The 19,451-nt window shown below is 29.6% G+C and overlaps 1 protein-coding gene across 1 annotated transcript; it reads left to right on the top strand.

Annotated features, from left to right (window-relative positions):
• Positions 1-14,315: 14,315 nt before the first annotated feature.
• On the top strand, positions 14,316-16,920 carry LOC101507213 (protein FAF-like, chloroplastic). Its single transcript, XM_004506168.4, has 2 exons — positions 14,316-14,484; positions 15,036-16,920. The coding sequence occupies exon 2, from the start codon at positions 15,041-15,043 to the stop codon at positions 16,622-16,624; it is 1,584 nt and encodes a 527-aa protein (XP_004506225.1). The 5' UTR covers positions 14,316-14,484; positions 15,036-15,040; the 3' UTR covers positions 16,625-16,920.
• The last annotated feature ends 2,531 nt before the right edge of the window (positions 16,921-19,451 follow it).

The raw sequence follows: 19,451 nt of genomic DNA, 5'->3' as shown, positions 1-19,451 counted from the left end.
ATGAAATGTTGGTTGATAATACTAAACACCTTGCATATGGGCTTTAGGGATGCATACAAGTGGTTTTTGCAGCCCTCCTAAAAGATTTCAGCATGCACGTCCTTCTTGCTCAGATTGAGAAATGAGTACCCGTTCTTACCGAAGATGGACGGTCCATCATTTGGGAGGTCAAGGATGGTGGCTAGAATATCAAGGGTTAAACGAATCTCAATACCCTTGAGAGTGGTCACCAAGAACGACTTCTTAGGAAAGGTCTGGGCTCTAGAGTAGAAGGCCTCACTACATCCGGGTAATAGCAGTCAGAGATTTGCATAAATTTGGTCCAACCAAGAGCATCTGTGTCGGTTTTGATAGAGGTGCCCTCGATAAGCAAGTTTTCAAGCAAGAAAACTCGACCAATTCCTACAGGTCGCATGACCCACTTTGCAAAGTAGGTTTTATGTAAGGTTGATAGAATGAATGAAGGGAAGCGTATTTTGGGGCCAATTTTGGGAGGGTGGGTGGGAGATGGAGAACATTATGGATTTATAGTAGGAGGAGTAGAACGTTCTGGTGAGGCAGAAGGAGAACATTTTGGAGAAGGTGGAGAACGTTCTCGAGGCTTTTGCTTAGGAGAAGTTGTTTTGCCTCTTTGGGGATTTTTTAGCTTTTTTTTTCCAAAAACTGGGAGAGAGTAATGGTAGTTTTGACCTTTTATTTTTGTGTTGGTGAAGTTTTAGATGAAGACGGTTGAGAAGGTTTTGAAGATGAGAATATTTTATTCATGGATTTTCTCTTTTGGTTTGGGGGTGTGGAGAAAGAAGGTTCAATTTGGAATGAGGAGGTGGATGGTTCAGATGGTTTGATACATGTTGATGTCTTTGTAGGGTTTGATGTGGAAGGCTCAGAATTGTCACTATCAGAGATGACAAAGATTGTAGGTTTTGAGGGTTTAACCTTAGAGGTACCGATTCCAGCGAATACTCTCATAGAGCGTCTCTTTGACTCCATATGTTTAGGGAAGGATGAACGAAGGTGAGGGGGAACTTCATTTAGGTTTGGAAGAGGACATTGAAAGAGAGGGGGAAGAACAGTTGACAGTGGGTTAGGGTTGGAATCTTCTCTAGGGCTGGATTTAGGAGAGGAAGATAAGTAATCTGAAAAGGTTTTATTAGACGGTTCTTAAGGAGGAGTTGGTCTTGGTGGAGGTTATGGTGATCGATTGTGAAATGGTGAAGATGAAATAGATGAAGAGGACGAAGGTGCATTAGGGCATACGTTATTTCGAGTAGTCATTTTAGTACGAGCCATTTCAATTTTTTTTTTCAGAAAATGGTTTGGAGGTTTTGAAAAGTTTGGGAGTTCCAGATTTTGGAAGAAGAAGAAGAAAATTGTTTTTAGGGAAGATGAATAACCGTGATGATGATTTACAATTTTTTCACTTTGTTGGGAAAGTGAAGTGACTGATTGGTGTTGGAAAAGAGGAGAAGTGACAGTGTGGCAGTTCTTTTGCATACAAGAATACACGTCTCATTAATGCCACAAAAAATAGATTTTGCAGATTTTTTAGGGAAAAAAAAGGAGAATGATGCGCGCTGATGAGCAGAAATAGAAAATGATGCACGTAGGAAACGCAGAACGTTTAACGTTCTCCATTTATTGCTGAATTAGATTTTAATGCAAACTAGTTGGATTTTTTTTATAATTCTCAGTTTTTCCTTGATAAAATTAAAACTTTCCTCTACAAGGGTCTTGGTAAAAATATCAGCAAATTGTTTTTGAGTATCAACAAATATTAATTCAACTTCTTTTTTATTAACAAGATCACGAATAAAATGATGTTTTATTTCTATGTGTTTGGATCTTAAATGTTGAATAGGATTTTTTGACAGATTTATAGCACTTGTATTATCAGAGTAAATTGGAACACTTGAATAACTTACAGAGTAGTCTTCAAGTTGATTTTTTATCCAAATAACTTTAGAGCAACAATTTGCAGCTGAGACATATTCAACTTCGGTTGTTGAGAGAGCAATTGTGTTTTGTTGAGAAAACATTCTTATTAATGCTTTTGTAAGAAACTCACATGCTCCACTTGTGCTTTTTCATTCAATTTTATATCCAGCATAATTAGTGTCGCAGTAAGCTACAAGATCAAAATGAGAACCTTTTCATACCAAAGGCTAATATTAGTAGTACCAATGAGATATCTAAAAATTATTTTGTCGATAGTTAAATGAGATTTTTTAGGTGCTGATTGAAATATAGCACATAATCCTACTGCAAACACAATGTCAGGTCTACTAGCAGTTAAATAAAGCAAAGATCCTATTATGCCCCTATACTTTGTTTCAGAAATAGATTTTCCATTTTCATCTTGGTCTAATGAAGAAGATGGATGCATATGAGTAATCATAATTTTAGCTTCATTCATTTTATATTTTGTTAAGAGATATTTAATATATTTTTCTTGACATATAAAAATGCCATCTTTATGTTGGTTAATTTGCATGCCAAGAAAATATCTTAATTCTTCCATCATACTCATTTAAAATTCACTTTGCATGAATTTTGAAAAAGCATCACACATTTTCTCATTAGTTGAGCCAAGGATAATATCATCGATATACACTTGAACAATAAGTAAATCATTTTAAACATTTTTCTTGAATAGTGTAGTGTCAATCTTTCCTCTAGAAAATCCATTTTTTATTAAAAAGGAACTAAGTCGTTCATACTAAGCTATTGGTGCTTGTTTTAAACCATGTAGAGCTTTGGTGAGTTTAAAAATATGACTTGGTTTTGATTGATCTTCAAAACCGGGAGGTTGACGCACATAAACTTGTTCATTTAAAAAACCATTTAAGAATTTACATTTAACATCCATTTAAAAGAGTTTAATAAGTTTATGAGATGCATATGCAAGAAGAATTCATATAGCTTCTAAACTTGCGACGGTAGCAAAAGTTTCATCATAATCTATACCTTCTTGTTGATTGTAACCTTGAGCAACCAACCTTCCTTTGTTTCTCACAACCTTACCTTCTTCATCTAGTTTTTTTTTAATACCCATCTTGTTTCTATAATGGTTTGATCGTGTGGATCTGGAACCAGATTCCAGACTTCATTCTTCATTCTTCATTCTTCTCGAGTTGAAAAAGTTCTTCCTTCATCAATTCAATCCAAGATTGATCAACTATGGCTTCTTTGATGGATTTTGGTTCAATTTGGGAGATCATTGCCATGTTATTGTTGCCCTCATCCTTGAATGACATTCTTGTTCTAATTTCATCAACAGTATCTCAAATGATTTGATTTTGAGGGTGACCACTAATCGTTCTCCAGCTTCTAGGAGGAGAATGAAACGAAGATTGTTTATCAATCTGGGTTTCCTAGAGAACATTTTACTACTATTGTTGCCCAGAATGTTATTCTTCTTCCTCATCTTTTTACTAATATCAAAATCATCAAATAATATATGCATGTTGATTTCAATAATTTTGGTTTTTAAATTGAAACACACGATACCCTTTAGAATCAGTTGAGTAACCCAAAAATATAGCTTTGTCCGATTTTGCATCAAACTTTCCAAGAGTTTCTTTGTTGTTCAAGGTATAACAATATAAACCAAAAATGTGAAAATATGATATGTTTGGCTTCCCATTTTTCTAGATTTCATATGGTGTTTTGTTTATGATCTTTCTTATGGATACATAGCTTAAAATATAGCATGATGTATTGACAACTTCAGCCCAAAAATATTTTTCAACATTAGTCTCTTCCAAGATTGTTCTTGTTATTTCTTGTAAGGTTCTATTTTTTTTTTCAACAACTCCATTTTGTTGAGGAGTTCTTGCACAAGATAGATTATGAGCAATACCAAGTTCTTCAAGGAAGGTTTTAAAAGAGGCATATATAAATTCTCTTCCATGATCACTTCTTATAGAAATTATGCTAGAATCTTTTTCATTTTGTACCTTTTTACAAAAGATTTTAAAGGCATCAAAAACATCATCTTTTTGTTTTAAAAATAATACCCAAGTGTATCGTGAGAAATCATCAATAATGACAAAGCCATATTTGGTTCCTCCTAAACTTGTTGTTTTAACAGGGGGAAATAGATCTATGTGAAGCAGCTCAAGAGCTCTATTTGTGGATATAAACACTTTTGAACGAAAACTACTTTTGACATGTTTTCCCTTAGCACATGTTTCACATACTTTATCTTTTTCAAAATTCAATTTTGGTAATCCTCTAACAAGTTCTAGTTTTGAAATTTTTGAAATAGTTTTCATGCTATCATGTTTCCGCTTATGCCAAATCCATTTATCTTTATTGATAGACATGAAGCATGATTCATCAGGTAGTTCTTCAAGATATAAAACATAAAGATTTTTCTTTCTAGTTCCAGAAAACACTACTTACCCATATTTTGTTGTTATGATTTCACAAAAGTTAGGTTTGAAAATAACTTCAAAGTCATTGTCACATATTTGACTTATGCTTAAGAGATTATGTTCCAGACCTTCCACATATTAAACATCACTTATTTGGTCAAAATTTTCTTACCAATTATTCATTTACCTTTAACCCGAGCTTGATTATCATTCCCAAAGGTGATTGATCCTCCATCTTTCTTGACGAAGGACATGAAACAGTTTTTATCACCTGTCATATGTCTTGAACAACCATTGTCCAAGAACCATGGTTTTTTCTTAACACTTCGAAATCCAACCTACATGTTTTGTTACATTAACTTTAGGTACCCATTTGGTCTTGGGGTCCTTGAGGGTTAGTTTTGAATTTTGATTCCTTCTTAATATGGCATGTTGATTAAAAGTGGTCAATCTTAGAACAGGACGAACATCTAGTGATTTGTTTTTGAAAAGGTTTAGAAAACTGAGTTTTAACTGGTTTTGGTAAAATTCCAGAACATTCTCCTTTTACTACATTAGCTGGAGACTTTTTTTTTCTTGATTTTCTCATCTATTTTCTTAAAATAACATCCCAATCTTGCTGCAATATGAACATTTAATTTTGCATTTACCTTCTTTTCTTTCCAAAACAAGAAAAATTTCAATATATTTTAATTTTTTGAGTTTGATTGCAACCAAGACCAACTTTATCAAATATACCTATTTGATATCCCATGATTTTTTGAAATGTTTAAGTGACTTTAATGAAATTTGACAAATCATTTTTAAGAAGTTAACTCCAGCTTTAAGGAGAACGTTCTCCTTTTGAAATGCATAATGTTCTAGACTTTCTTGATTTTCAATTTTAAAATCTTTGAGCTGAGATTCTTTCAGATTTTGAATGATCTCTTTAAGCTTATCATTGAGAGCTTGAGTTTTTTCTTTCTCTTTTTTTTCTTTGTGAAATATTTCTTTTGAAGAACTACACTTTTTAACAAGAAAGATTGAATCATTTAGCAAGTTGTCAAATTCTTTTCCCATTTGTTCACACAAAAGACAAGGTTCATAATTTGTTACCTCATTTTCTTCAGTATTTTTTATTAAGCATATGTTGGCTTTTTCATCAGATTCATCTTAGTTATCCCATGTGGTCATCATTGATTTCTTTTTGAAAAGGAAATATGTTTGAATCTTTTTTACTTAGGGGACATTCAGATTTGTAATGTCCCAACTTATTACACCGTAAACCCTAATGTCCCAACTTAGGGGACATTCAGATTTGTATGTTTGAATGTTTTGGGACTTTCTCTTTTGTTTGGAAATCCCTTCTTGATCTGATCTCTTTTTCTCATCATTCTTTGAATTCTACAAGTGAGAAGGACAATTTCTTCATCAGCATCTTCATGTCCAGTTTTTTTTTATTCTTCTTTTGTTTGTGCTGATATACTTTCTTAAGATTCTTTCAAGGATATTGCTTTTCTTTTATTGGTTGGTTTGTCTTCTTGTAACAATACTTCATGTACTCTTAATGTTCCAATTAGTTCTTCTAATGCAAACACTTCAAGATTTTTGGCTTGGCTTCTATCTGTCACCATTGGTCTCCATAAGGTTGGAAGACATCTTATGATCTTTCTCACTATGTCTTGTACTGAGTAAGCCTTTCCAAAAGAACGCATCTCATTCACTATTGTTGTGAACCTTAAGTATATTTCATCAATGGTTTCTCCTTCATTCATTTCGAACAGCTCAAACGTCCTTATGCCAATGTTTATTCTTGTTTCTTTGACATGGCTTGTTCCTTCATGATGATTTTCCAGTGTATCCCATACTTCTTTAGCAATTGTGCATTCATTAACTCTTCCGCTTTCCTCCTCGCTCAAGGCACATGATAAGAATAATTGAGCTTTAGAATTTATGAGTACATTAGTTTTATCTTCAGGTGTCCAGTCGGTTTCTTTCTTTTCAGCAGAGATTGAATCATTTTGATCAACTCTTGGTATGAAATCTCCATCTGTAATGATGCGCCACATTCCTGTATCTTGAGATTTCAGAAACAGCTGCATGTTGTTCTTATAGAAGTAGTAACCAATTCCATCAAAATAGGATGGACTGTTTGAAAATCCTCCTTCCACAATGTATTTTTCTTTTGACATTTTTTTTCTAGATCTTTTACTCTAGCACTTGTTAAAGTGTTTACTCTTTAGAGACCTTGCTCTTATGCCAATTGACATAGCAATGTCAATTTAAAAGGAATGGGTTTTGAATTGTAAATTCACCTATTTAAAATTTTCTGTTAAAATCTTAAGAAAACAACTCAAGAATGATTTTGGTTATGAAAACATAAAACGGAGAACGTTCTTGGTTCTAGAAAAAAAAATGGAGAACGTTCTTGGTTAGTTAAAATCACAGTTACAGTTTGTCTATTTAACTTTATAATCAAAATGACTGAAAGTAAATAGAGATAAGGAAGAGATACTACACAAAGATATATCTTGATTCACCCAACTCGAGCTATGTCCAGTCCTCACAACTATGAGATTTTCCACTAAGTATTCAAACGGAAAATGTTCTTGGTTTTACGAGGTTCTTGGTTTTACACAATTTTTATTATGATCAACCTTGATCTGTAACAACAATTCCTTTCCACCCAGAAAAGATTCAATCAAGTCACCTGTCAATCTTGAGAGGATTTTACAATTCACCTTTTAACCATAAAAGGATTTTTACAACAATAATCAAACTATAAACAACCCTTATAATTTTGAGTTTACACAGTAATGATTTAAAGAGATTGGTTGAATCTGATTACGCTCAACTCGTGTTTGAGATTAGATTCTTGATAAAAGAACTCAATAGTACGATCCAATATATGAGAATGAATTCAGAATTGTTTCTTTTGCAAATGAGAAGCTTTCAAGTATGTAATTGTATGTGATTGATGAATTTCCTTAGCACTTGAAGTTATGTGTTTTCCTTGAGCTTTGGTTCCTTTTATAGGCTTCAAGGAGGTTGGTGACAGCTATTATGACCGTTGAAAAGGTACCTTGTTGTCATGTGTCAGACTTGATCGAAGACCAGACTTTTAAACATTGAATTATTGTTTTGAACATTCTGTGTTTCTGCTTGTTTGTTAACAATGTCTGATTTGTAGCTTCTCGTTCTTGATTGTGATGATCATTTGTTTATGCACACAAACATCTCAGAGATGTGTTTAATCGATTCAGATTAAGATTGTCTTTTGAATCATGCAAACAGGCCAGAAATGATGAAATAAGATTGGAGAATGATGGTCAGTAAGTTGGAGAATGTTTGTATCATTCTGGACTAATATCATCATACATGGAGAATGATGTTGTTCATTCTGGAGATGGTTGTTAATCATTCTGGAGAAAGATGTTAGTTGTTGAAGATCATCTGTAACATGTTGAAGAATGTTTATCAGTCTAGAGACTGATGTTACACTATTGGAGATTGATCATTTGACATTTTTACTTTGAGTTGTATCTTTGATCCTTTTGAGTGATTTTTTTGTTCATGTGAGAGTTGTACATTCCTAGTATATGAACCATAAATCCATTTGTAATTTACAAGAACTTTCCTTACATTAAAAATGTTATTGGTTCAAACTTGTTCATTTTTAGCTCTTTCTTTGAACTGATTTCTCTTTCATTTGCTTTGTACCTAACTTGGATACTTGGATTATTACACTCAAAAGCACATGTTAAATTAACTTATAATTAGAATCATAATTAGCGTTCTTGAAAACCAAATTCCTATATAAATTATATACGTGACAAATGTTATTTTGGGATTTGGGATTAATTTATTATGCCACAAATGTTATACGCAACATATATGTTTATATTTAACTTATTATTTGTTTACATCAAAATATTAATTTGGGATTTTGCCTCAACAAGTCTTACACCGGAAAAATATAAATATATATGTGTATTTCATTGTTAATGCAATTCTTGAAAACCAAATTCGTATATAAATTATATACGCGACAAATGTTTGTTATTGGTTAATTATTTAAAAAAATGTATTTCAAAAATTAATTAAAAGATAAATAGGTTTAAGTCGTACAAAGAATAATATTTATCATTGGTCAATTAGTTGAACAAATCTTATTTCATTGAATAATAGATAATATTTTATTACACATTGAGTTGGTAAAATTTCTTAAGGGAAAAAGGGACTCAAGAACAACTAGGTTAAGTTTAAAGTAGAAGATAATAATCACAATCAAGATACATAATAAGATTGGTGGTGAAATGTTTTAATTACATGAAGAAGGGTATTGGACTTGAAAAAATTATCACATGTGTAGAAGATGTCCTCTTTTTTATTGTACTTGGATTAAAAACTATCTTGAACTTTGAGGTTGAATAAATTGAAATGAATAAGGCATTTGTTCATACTGATTTGGAGAAAGAAATCTATTTAGAGCTTTTTTTATATATATAGACAAATGTTAGTAGTTAGTTAAATTATCATTTTTAGACTTTTCTCCACGGTTTGAACCGTGGTCATTTGACTCCTTCAAATCTTAGATAATAATTCACAACCAAGATACAAAATAAGATCAATAGTGAAATATTTTAATTACATGAAGGGTATTGGACTTGAAAAAATTCTCGCATGTGGGGAAGATGTCCTCTTTTTAATTGTGCTTGTATTAAAAACTATCTTGAAGTTAGAGGTTGAATAAATTGAAATGTACAAAGCATTTGTTCATATTGATTTGGAGGAAAAAATCTATTTAGAGCTTTTTCTTTTTTTATAGATAAATGTCATTAGTTAGTTAAATTATCATTTTTACACTTTCTCCATGGTTTGAGTCATGGTCATTTGACTCCTTCAACCCTTAGATCAAACTAATTGAGCTACCCAACCCTCTATTCAGAGCCTTTAGATGCTCCAAATTCATTCATGTATCGATCTTCAATTACAATGTCCTACAAGTGAAAAAAAAAATGAATAGATGAAGAAAGTTATACTTATGCATCTTCAATTTGTAATTAGATGTATGTTGTGGTATGCATAAAGATGAATAATTCTTGTGATTTGAAGTTGTCATTTGATTTCTCTTGAATCCTGATAAAGATCATTGTTAAACAATGAAGTGAATCCTCATGTATTAGAATTATTTTCATGATAAACTTAGTTATGTTTTCGAATTGATCAACATGTATTAGATTTCTACACAAAATCATATATGGTTGACTATTTTGAACATAGAAAATCTAGTTTTGCATATTGAGTTACCTTTATCGAGTAGTGCCTTGACAATCAAAATTTAAAACACAAATGTGTAGGTTTAACTGCCATTAAAGCTAGATATGTTGCTGCTATTAAAGCTTTCAAATGACTTTTGGGTATAAAGAAATTCTTGCAATATTTTAGAATCTTTATATAAAAAATCTGCATGGCAATTGAGTTAGATAGTTTGTCTTCTTGGATTTGTAATAGTGGTGCAATTATTAGTTACATGAGAGACTCGCACTTAAAAGTAGATTACTATAATTTTAAGTTTGAGTGGTAAATTTCATATTAGAGAAAAATGTGTTAAATGAAGAATTAATATACAAGAGAGATGATTTGTAAACTCAATATCTTTAAATATTGAATAAAACTGTAGTATATACATTTGATGATTCTAGTATTTAATATGTTGTTGTTCCTCGTAATCCTTTGACTCCTAAACATATTTATATGTTTTAAATTATTTATCGAGTTTAAAATATTATCATATTAAAGTTGCTTACAAACTAAAAATAATTTAAGTTGTTAGTTGAGAATGGTCATTACTCAAATTTAAGGTGAATTGGAGCTTAATTAGTCAAGTAAGGGATCAGTCAAACTAGAAACCATTAATAATAGAATTAAGAAATTCTTTCTTGATTCTTTTGAGTTTCGCTAAGGTTATATGAATGTCAAGACTGATCAAAATCAGGTGAAATAAATATTTCGACATCTAAAACTCATTTCTTTATTTAAATTTCAAGATACCAAACACAACTATAATATATAGCACGCCCAAAAAAAAAAGAGGTCAACGAATGAATTGTGTTAGAAAACATCGCAAAATGGAGAGGAAGTAGCTGACTAAAAAATAAAGATAATTATTGTTAAGAGCAAATAGCTAATTGATCAACTAACTCTTATGTAGGGATGACAATTAGACCCAGACTCAATGGGTATCCACAAAAAAAAAAATCACAATGGGTAGGGTAAAAAGCCGAATAATGTGTATGGGCATAGGGACGGGTAATTACCCACAAAATTAAGCGGGTATGGGTGCAGATACGGATACTATAGTATTCACCTCGCCTCGCACCCGCACTTATATAAATATACTATTTACTTATTTATTATATTGGTGTTTAGTTTAATTAATTATTTTCTTTTATGTTTTAACATCTATTAATATTATTGGACCACTACAATATTTATAATTGAAAGATAAACGTTTGCAAATTTTTTAAGAATTTGATTATGATGAATATGTAACTATTTGTGACTTTATAACTAAGAGTTATGTCTTATTAACCGTGACTTTATAACTATACTTGCGACTTTCTATCAATTGTTTTTACAGATCTCGAATAATATTGTCGTATGACTTGCAACTTCATAAATTATTATTATGAATATTAGAATGTGTATTGTAACGAGTGTTCATTTGAAATGTTTTAAGTTAGAAAATATTTTGGTTTATAATACTTTATGATTAGAGTTAAAAATATTTGAATAATTTTTAAATTTAACCACAACAATATCATTTATTTATCGATATATTTTCATTAAAGCGTGGGTAATAGGTATGAGTACGAGCACTTAGATACCCAAAGTGTAAGGGTACGGATATTAAAATTGATACCCAAGAGGGTACGGACACGGGTAAGGGTATTTTTTTAAACTGCGGGTCCAATGCAAAAGACTTATGTCTCGGTGTTGCAATGAGAGTAATATGTGTCTCAGTGCAACATTATATTTTGTTAAGTCATGAACATGCTTTCTTTCTTCTTCATCTAAGCGTTCAACATATGCATGTCCCTCCAAAGTATCAGGTAATTCATGGTTGTGAATTCCACAAATTACTTTAATTATCCATCTTGAACCATCTTTTAATGGTTTTGATCTAAGCTTGAAAGGACAATCATACTTTTTTGTTGAACTTCGAGTTGAACTAGCAACATACTTGTATTTTTTCCCTTTGTCACAACCTAATATTAATTTATTTCTTCTTCCTTTCTCTCATGTCTCTATATCTGGTCTTCTGATAATAACAGTAACTTTATTTTTTATACCGATTTCTTTTGTCCAATTCACAACAGCATCCCTTGTATCAAATATCTGAAATAAAATAAATTATAATTAATCACAATAATATATTTTTACAATATTAATTATATTTATTCATATTTGATCCGTATCAAAAATATTTGTAGTATCGACACATGTTTTATCCATTAATAGTAGCAGTTTATCCATATCTGTTAACATTTTAAAAAATTAATAAAATTCAAAAAACTTAGAAAATAAATTTAAAAAACTGTTATGTACTGGAAAACTTGTATTTGAAGTTTTTCGGAAGCCACTTATGTACCGGATAACTTGTCAATTAAGTTTTCCGGTACACAACTTTTTCCTTCTATACCGGAAAACTTTGTTTTAACTTTTCCAGAATATACCTTATGTACCAAAAAACTTAAAAAAAAGTTTTTCAGAATTATACTGTGTACCGGAAATCTTGTTACAAGTATTCCGATAATTATCAGAAAACTGAAACTTACCGAAAATCTTTTTTACAGCTTTAGAAATGAGAAAAGAGTGAAAAAAATTTACTTTAAATTTTGTGAAATAGTAAAAAAAAAAAAAATTGAGAGTATTTTTGGCATTTTAAAATTTTTTTGGGAATACAAAGTAAATTTTTCAAAGCATATAGATAATAAACAAATTGTAAAAGTGCAATTATTATTACTACATGTGTTAAAAAAAGAGGGGGTAAGTTTGGGAAAAGAATCTTCTATACATTTTGATTGTCCAGGATCATGTTCTTCGCCGTCTTTCCTCCGACAATCCAAATTGATGCTCTACATTTCTTTTAATTTCTTTTATAATATAGTTTTATAAATATAAAAGTGATAGTGTGACATTAAGTGGGTCTAATTAAGTATCATTTATATATTTTAAGTTACTTCAAACATCAAAAACAGTGGAAAACTAATGAATGAAAATGGAGATGATTCTAATTTCAAATTTCCAAGTAAATCACAGCAATTGGATTAATATGTACTTCCACTTATATATTTAGAGATAATTTGTTTTAATCAATAAGAGCTTATAATTAGTCATGATAGAGGTAGTATCATTATTAACATGTGGTTGATTAAGGTTAATGTACTGTTATTTTAAAATTAAGATTATTTTATCAGTAAACAAAAAGATTAAGATTATTTTAGTGATTACAACTAAATTTTTATACAAAGTCACAAGACTATAAATTACTTCTTAATATATATATATATAAATGGATAATGTTGCTTATAAATAAAGTCGGAGGAGTATTTTTTGAATTTAATATTGTTGTTATTTTCTAATTTGTATTTATGATAATAAGAATCAACAAATAATTAATAAAATTATTCTTCTCTTTTATTTTGTTATGGGTTATACTCAAGTCAACTCAATCCAACTAAAGATTATCCAATTAGAGCATAATAGCATGACCAAAAGGAATATAAGGGAATGACCACCAAAGCTCACCTACACCTCTTCCCAAGACCACACGATGGCAATCATATCACGATCTTAGCTATATGATTGTATTAATTATCATCTATTATCAAGAACAATTGTTTGAAATTAGTAGACGATTCGTAAATCAAATATCATCGAACTCATAATCCTAACATAGATCTTTCATAAATCTCATCGAACATCTTACGAAAGAATACTTGGTGTAGAAGAAAAATACACATTATTTTAACCTTAAAACCTTACACTCTGTATAACACAAATTTATTTGATTGTTAGAGAATGTAAATCTACACTACCTCCAATGAAAAAAAAAAAATTTGTCATTGCTATTGTTGAGTAGTCGTTCATCACTTTTTTTGCTACAAATTCAAATAACTCTAGAGCACTTTTATTTATTTGTTTCTTTATAGTTAATTTGATAAGTGGAATAATTTTAATAGATTAAATTTTTGATCATAATCTATTTCACATGACTCAGTTTAAACCATAGTATTTCTTAAATAATATAGTTCATTTAATAAATAAAATTTTTAATAAATTAAGATTTTAATAATATTATATTAATTTCTTTGGAAGAATCTAATACAACAATCTATTGTGCGGAATGAGAGCGAGTAACAATTGGAGTATTTAGTGATACATATCCTAGTATATTTTTTCTTATGATAAAATATAATAGTATATCTATCACAGACCAATGATTTAATAATTGTCCAATAATGAATCAAAATATAAGCCTTCATCCATAATATCCAAATCCTGTTTCAATCACCAAAAAATTCTCTTGCTGAAGATATTTTTTTACAATTTTTATAAGTATAATAACTCGTATTCAATGATAGACTTTATCAATGCTTGATAATTACATGTACATAAATTCTACTATAAGATACTAGTACAGGAATTCATTGATAATTTAAAAAAAATAAAAAATAAAGAAACATTATCATTTTCCGAATCCATCAAAAACCTATGTCCATAAACAAATAATCTAAAAGAAAAAAAGACTCTTTTAAGTAAAAAATAAAAAATAAAAGACTGGAAAGCAATAAAGAGTGTCATTATCATGGTGTAAAATGGGGTCCACTGAACATGGTTCTTTAAAGCTTTTAGAGCCCTACAAATACCCTCATTCATTCTCCCTCTTCATGCATTGCCATCAACCAAACCATTCCTTCCTCCTTCACTTTTATATTATATACATTAATTAATTAATTTTCATCTTCTTCAATATTTCATTTGCAACTTGCACTCTCACAGTGGTCTCTACCTCTCACTAGAGAGAGACCTCTGTTGTTTCTTTTGCTATCTACTTCCAAAGGTAATTAATCATCATTTCATTCGTTATTTTTTTTCATTTTATTTTATTTTATTTTATTTCAATATTTCACATACTTTGTACTTTTCCTACTTTGTGTTTTCCAAAACAATACCCCACATGCACGTTACCCAACTCTTCCTTGTTACTTGAAATTCTTTTAATACTATTAGCTATTTTGATTTAGTTTTCTTCGATTCATATAAAAAATTAAAATATGTTGTATACTAGTATTTCTTAAATTAATTTAGTAGTATTTATTATTCTCTATAAATTATGTTAAATTACTTCATTTTAAGTTTTACATAAAATAATTTTTTTTATAATTATTTTATTTAATTAATATTATTTACTTCATTGAATATATCATTACTTTATAATACTATCATTCTTCTTTTTAAATTTATAATATTTTTTTTAATTATGTGAAATAATGAAATGAGACACTCGTAAAAACATAGATGAAGTATATTAAGTGAGGAATATTTTTAAAATTGGCTCCTTTTGGATTTAGTTATTTTGTGCTAAAAATATTGTATTGTGTATATATGCAGTTACTATGACCATGAAGATAGAAGAAGAAAGTATGGTGAATAAAAAGCAAGGCATAGTCACTATTTTAAGCTGTGAAAGTGACACTAATTTGACAGCTTCTTCTCTTAGAAGAACTCTATCAGCTGACATGTCTTCAAAGAAATGGATTCCTCAAAATGAATCCATTAACCCCATCAAAAAGATTGCATCATCTCAACAACTCTTTCAGTTGTCAGATGATTACAAAGAAACTAAGATTGCTGATGAAGCTGAAGCTGAGAGAGAGAGGCTAGAGATTTGGAGTTCAATCCAACGTAACAAAAATGAAGAGCAACAAAAAGGTGGGTCATTTGATACTTGGAGCTCACTCATGTCTTTGAAGACTAATGATGAAATTTCCAAATCTCTTCCTCCTTATATTCACCCTCTTGCGAAGAGGACGAAAAGTTCTTTGTCTCGAAAGAGCCTTGAAATTTGCACTGAGAGTCTCGGATCTGAGACTGGTTCTGATGGGTTGGTGTCATCTAATTCTGCATCTGAATCAGGAGATGCAGAAGAAGATCAACAACAACCACAAGAAGAAGTCAAAAAAGTCAAAGAAGACGAAGATGAAGAAGAAGAAGAAGTGGTGGAAGTGGTAAGGTATAATTATAGTAGTGTTGCTACTACTAAGAAGTTGCACTCACCACCACGATCTTTTCCTCCACCACTTCCATCACTCTCTCGCCAAGATGGCCCTTCACTTCACATGAGGCCACACCGCGACAATGGAAGATTAGTTTTAGAAGCAGTGTCTCTTCCTTCGCTGAACAATTTCTGTGTTCGGCGTCAGGATGGTAGACTTGTCCTCACTTTCGCTAATCAAAACGAAGATGTTGAAAATGAAAAAGAAAATGATGGCGTTGGTGAGTTGGATGAGGAATTTGAAGGATTCGGAGAAGAAAAAGAAGATGAAGACAAATATGAAGATGAAGATGAAGACGAAGATGAAGAAAATGGAGAATATGAGAGTTTAATAGAGAAAGTGACGTTAATGTCTTGTTGCAAAACTACTATAAAGAGAAGTGTTGATGGAATAGGATCTTATAATAATAACAAAGTGAATAAGCCAATTGGATTAGTGAATAGGAATCCAAAGTGGTCAAAGAAGTTGAATAATGATGAAGAAGTGGATAACAACAATTTTGAAGAGGAAAATGTTCAAGTTGTGGAAGCTAGTCAAATGGTGAAATCACTTCCACCTAGACCAAGAGTTGCTAGATTGATTCCATCACCACAAGGTGTAGCTCCAAATTCATTCAATTTAAATTCTTATCAACATTATTGGAGGACCACAAACCCAACAACAACAACAACAAAAGGTGCTAATTATCCACTTGGCCATTATCAAGAGAATAACATCATCAACAACAACAACAATAACAAGATTGTTGTGTCTCCAAGGGAAATGAACATGAACATGAACATGAACCATGTCTCAAATGAGAAGCAACAACTTTTGGTTCTTAGAGGAAAGAATGGTGATTACTTGGTTCATAATTTGAAGAGTTGCAAGGATTCAAGAAGGTCATTTCTATTTTGGGAACCATATTGCATTGCTACCTCTTGAGCTTAATACACTCAACAAAAACTCTATTACTACTACTACTATACTACTATTTGCTAATTAATCCAACAACATATCCATTGCTTAAATTATAACACTATTTAATTATTCCATGTGTATCCTTTTTATTATTATGCCTACTCTGTTCAACTCTTTGTAATGTAGTGTAGTCAAATAAAAAAAAAGGGAAAGTCAGAGAAAGGGATAGTGAGAATTATTACTACTTCATTTGTAACATCTGAAAAATGACTTGAACAGTGTCATATCATATTAATATATCTATCTACTACTCTATGCTATTATTTTTTTTAGTTTTTATTAATATTGTTTTAACTAATTATAAATAAATAAATAAATAAATAAAAAAGGTAGTTCAACAATTGAACTCTAAATCTCTTAATTAATACTCTTTCAACATCTCAATTCATACCACAAAACAAAGCATGTCACAAAATCTTATTATTGTACAACATAATCTTAGCTCATCTTTGACTTGGTGGATTGTCTTGTCCTGTTCTAAATGATATCATCTATCTATCATAGTTGTTTCTTTAGCTTTTCAACTTTTTATGCTTTTGTAATCCACAAGCCAATGAGGTTTTTGAATGGGTCTTGTCTTGTCTAATTGGTCTTATTTTTTGGGAACACTATGATCATTCCTTGATTTTATTATGCCCCTCCTAGATGATGGGTGACTAATTAATATTAATTATATATATAATATATAATATATAATGTATAATGATAGTAGTTTTAAAATGAAAGGTGAGAATGATAAATTTTGACTAATAGATAATTATAATTAAAAATTATTTAAGTAGTATATGATTATTTAAAAAATTTATATGATTTTTTTTTTTAATCTTAGTTATTCGTATAAAGATTGAAGCGCAGTCGTCGATATCTAAAATTGATTAATCTGACAACCAACAGTTGAGCATCAAGAAGAGAGACACTAGCCATGCATGCATCCCTCAAAACTTTGGCAAGGGCCTACAATTACAAAAAGTAAATATTATTGCCATATGTATTTGCAGTGCCATCGAGATATTTTAAAATGAGACGATTAAAACATGATGTAAAACAAACGATTGAGATGGTGATGGCAGCATTCACATTATTATAAAGTATAATATTAAATAGCCCAACCGATACAAAAAACAGCACATTCATGTTATGTCTAATCTAATGCCTTTTGGTTATTAGTTGTGTTTGACGTGCGATTATAATTTAATTTGTTTGATGTTGTTTTTTAAATTCCCTTTAAGTGAATATTATGATTTATAACTATTTTGATTTACTCTAACAAAAAAATTAAGTTTGGATTCATTTAATTCACTTATTGTTAATTTTTATTAATTCTCTATGTTTCTTTTAATTTAATTTTTAATTTTTTTTGTTGGATCGGAAGTTTATATTATATAAATTTTACATCTAAATTTTTATATAAATTTAAAATCATTCAATATATTATTAAAACTCATAATAATTAATAGAATCAATACAAATGTAAATTGTGATGTATTTTAATAACATATCAAATTATTTAAAATTTTACCTACATAATTTATTTAAACTTTCAATTCAAATGAAAAATTGAAGAAAAAGAATATAAAATTAAGAAAAAATAGAAAGAATTGAGAGAACTTTGAATCAATATATATTTCAAATTCAAAAATACTATTATTATTTACTATTATTAGTAAATAATTTATATCTCACATCTATTTTTATATAATTTGATTTTTCACATCTATTTATTCTCACTCATTCATATATTAGTAAATTCGTTAAATTCAAACTTTTTCATGGCATTTGTTTCCATCTAGTAGTACTATTAGTTGAACGACAGCGGCAAGTGCTGAGAGCTAAAAGCTAATAGAAACTAATTAGAGTCAATACTTTTAAAATATTTATCATTATACATAATATTCGTCTTTTCAATCTAATTTATATTTAATTTATTTATTTTAAATAAAAAAATCATATAATTATATCATTCATATCATATCCAAACAATTAAAAATCAATAGATATTCAAAGTTTATCACAAAATTTTAATTTATTGCTTTTGAAATAAATTAAAAGTACAGGTTTATTCAAATATACTATCTTTATTTTTGAAATTTTAGCTAAATTTAAATATTTTATCTTTATTATATTTTGGATTTGGTACCATATTTTCACGCTACTATATTAAGGTACAGGTTATCGGTTAGCAAAAAAAATTTATACTATGATGTGATTTATTTATTAACTTGTGAGGTAATCTCATGGTCAAATGATAACACTAACTAAATGAGAAAGAGAAGGAAAATTAAAAATAAAAATTTTAAAAGAATTACTTCAATAATGAAATTTTTTTTGAAATATTTTCTGAATTGTAAATTCTATCGTCGGTGTATTATATGTATAGAATTGTTTTTATGGATAAAATTGTGGTATTATGTTATCATTATCGAAATATATATTCGAATTTAATATAGAAAATATTTAAGTTTAATATGAGCAGGTGACATACTATTTGTACCTCTTTCTTATTACATAAATTAAATTAACCAAATGGTATGAAATGAATGGACACCCTTTGTAAATCAATTAGTGTGTTTATCATATTAGTCCTATAATATAAATAAGGGAGAATTACTTCTCAAATTCTTTATCTTGTTTACAAATCACAAATAATAGTTCAGTTTATTTTTTTTATTTCTTGTTTCAATTTTTTATCTTTTGAAAAGCCCACAAAGTTATCATTTTTCCATTTTCTATGACAAAATTTCTCCCAAAACTTATTATTTTCCCAAAAACTTCTCCCACAAAAATGAGTATA

The sequence above is a fragment of the Cicer arietinum genome, chromosome 6 (genome assembly GCF_000331145.2).
Source record: "Cicer arietinum cultivar CDC Frontier isolate Library 1 chromosome 6, Cicar.CDCFrontier_v2.0, whole genome shotgun sequence".
Taxonomy (NCBI): domain Eukaryota; kingdom Viridiplantae; phylum Streptophyta; class Magnoliopsida; order Fabales; family Fabaceae; genus Cicer; species Cicer arietinum.
Note: the sequence above shows the minus strand (reverse complement) of the source record. Positions and strands in the feature narration are given on the sequence as shown.

What these genes read in the sequence shown, in the direction of transcription:
- LOC101507213 (XM_004506168.4), top strand. Translation starts at nt 15,041, where the DNA reads ATGACCATGAAGATAGAAGAAGAAAGTATGGTGAATAAAAAGCAAGGC.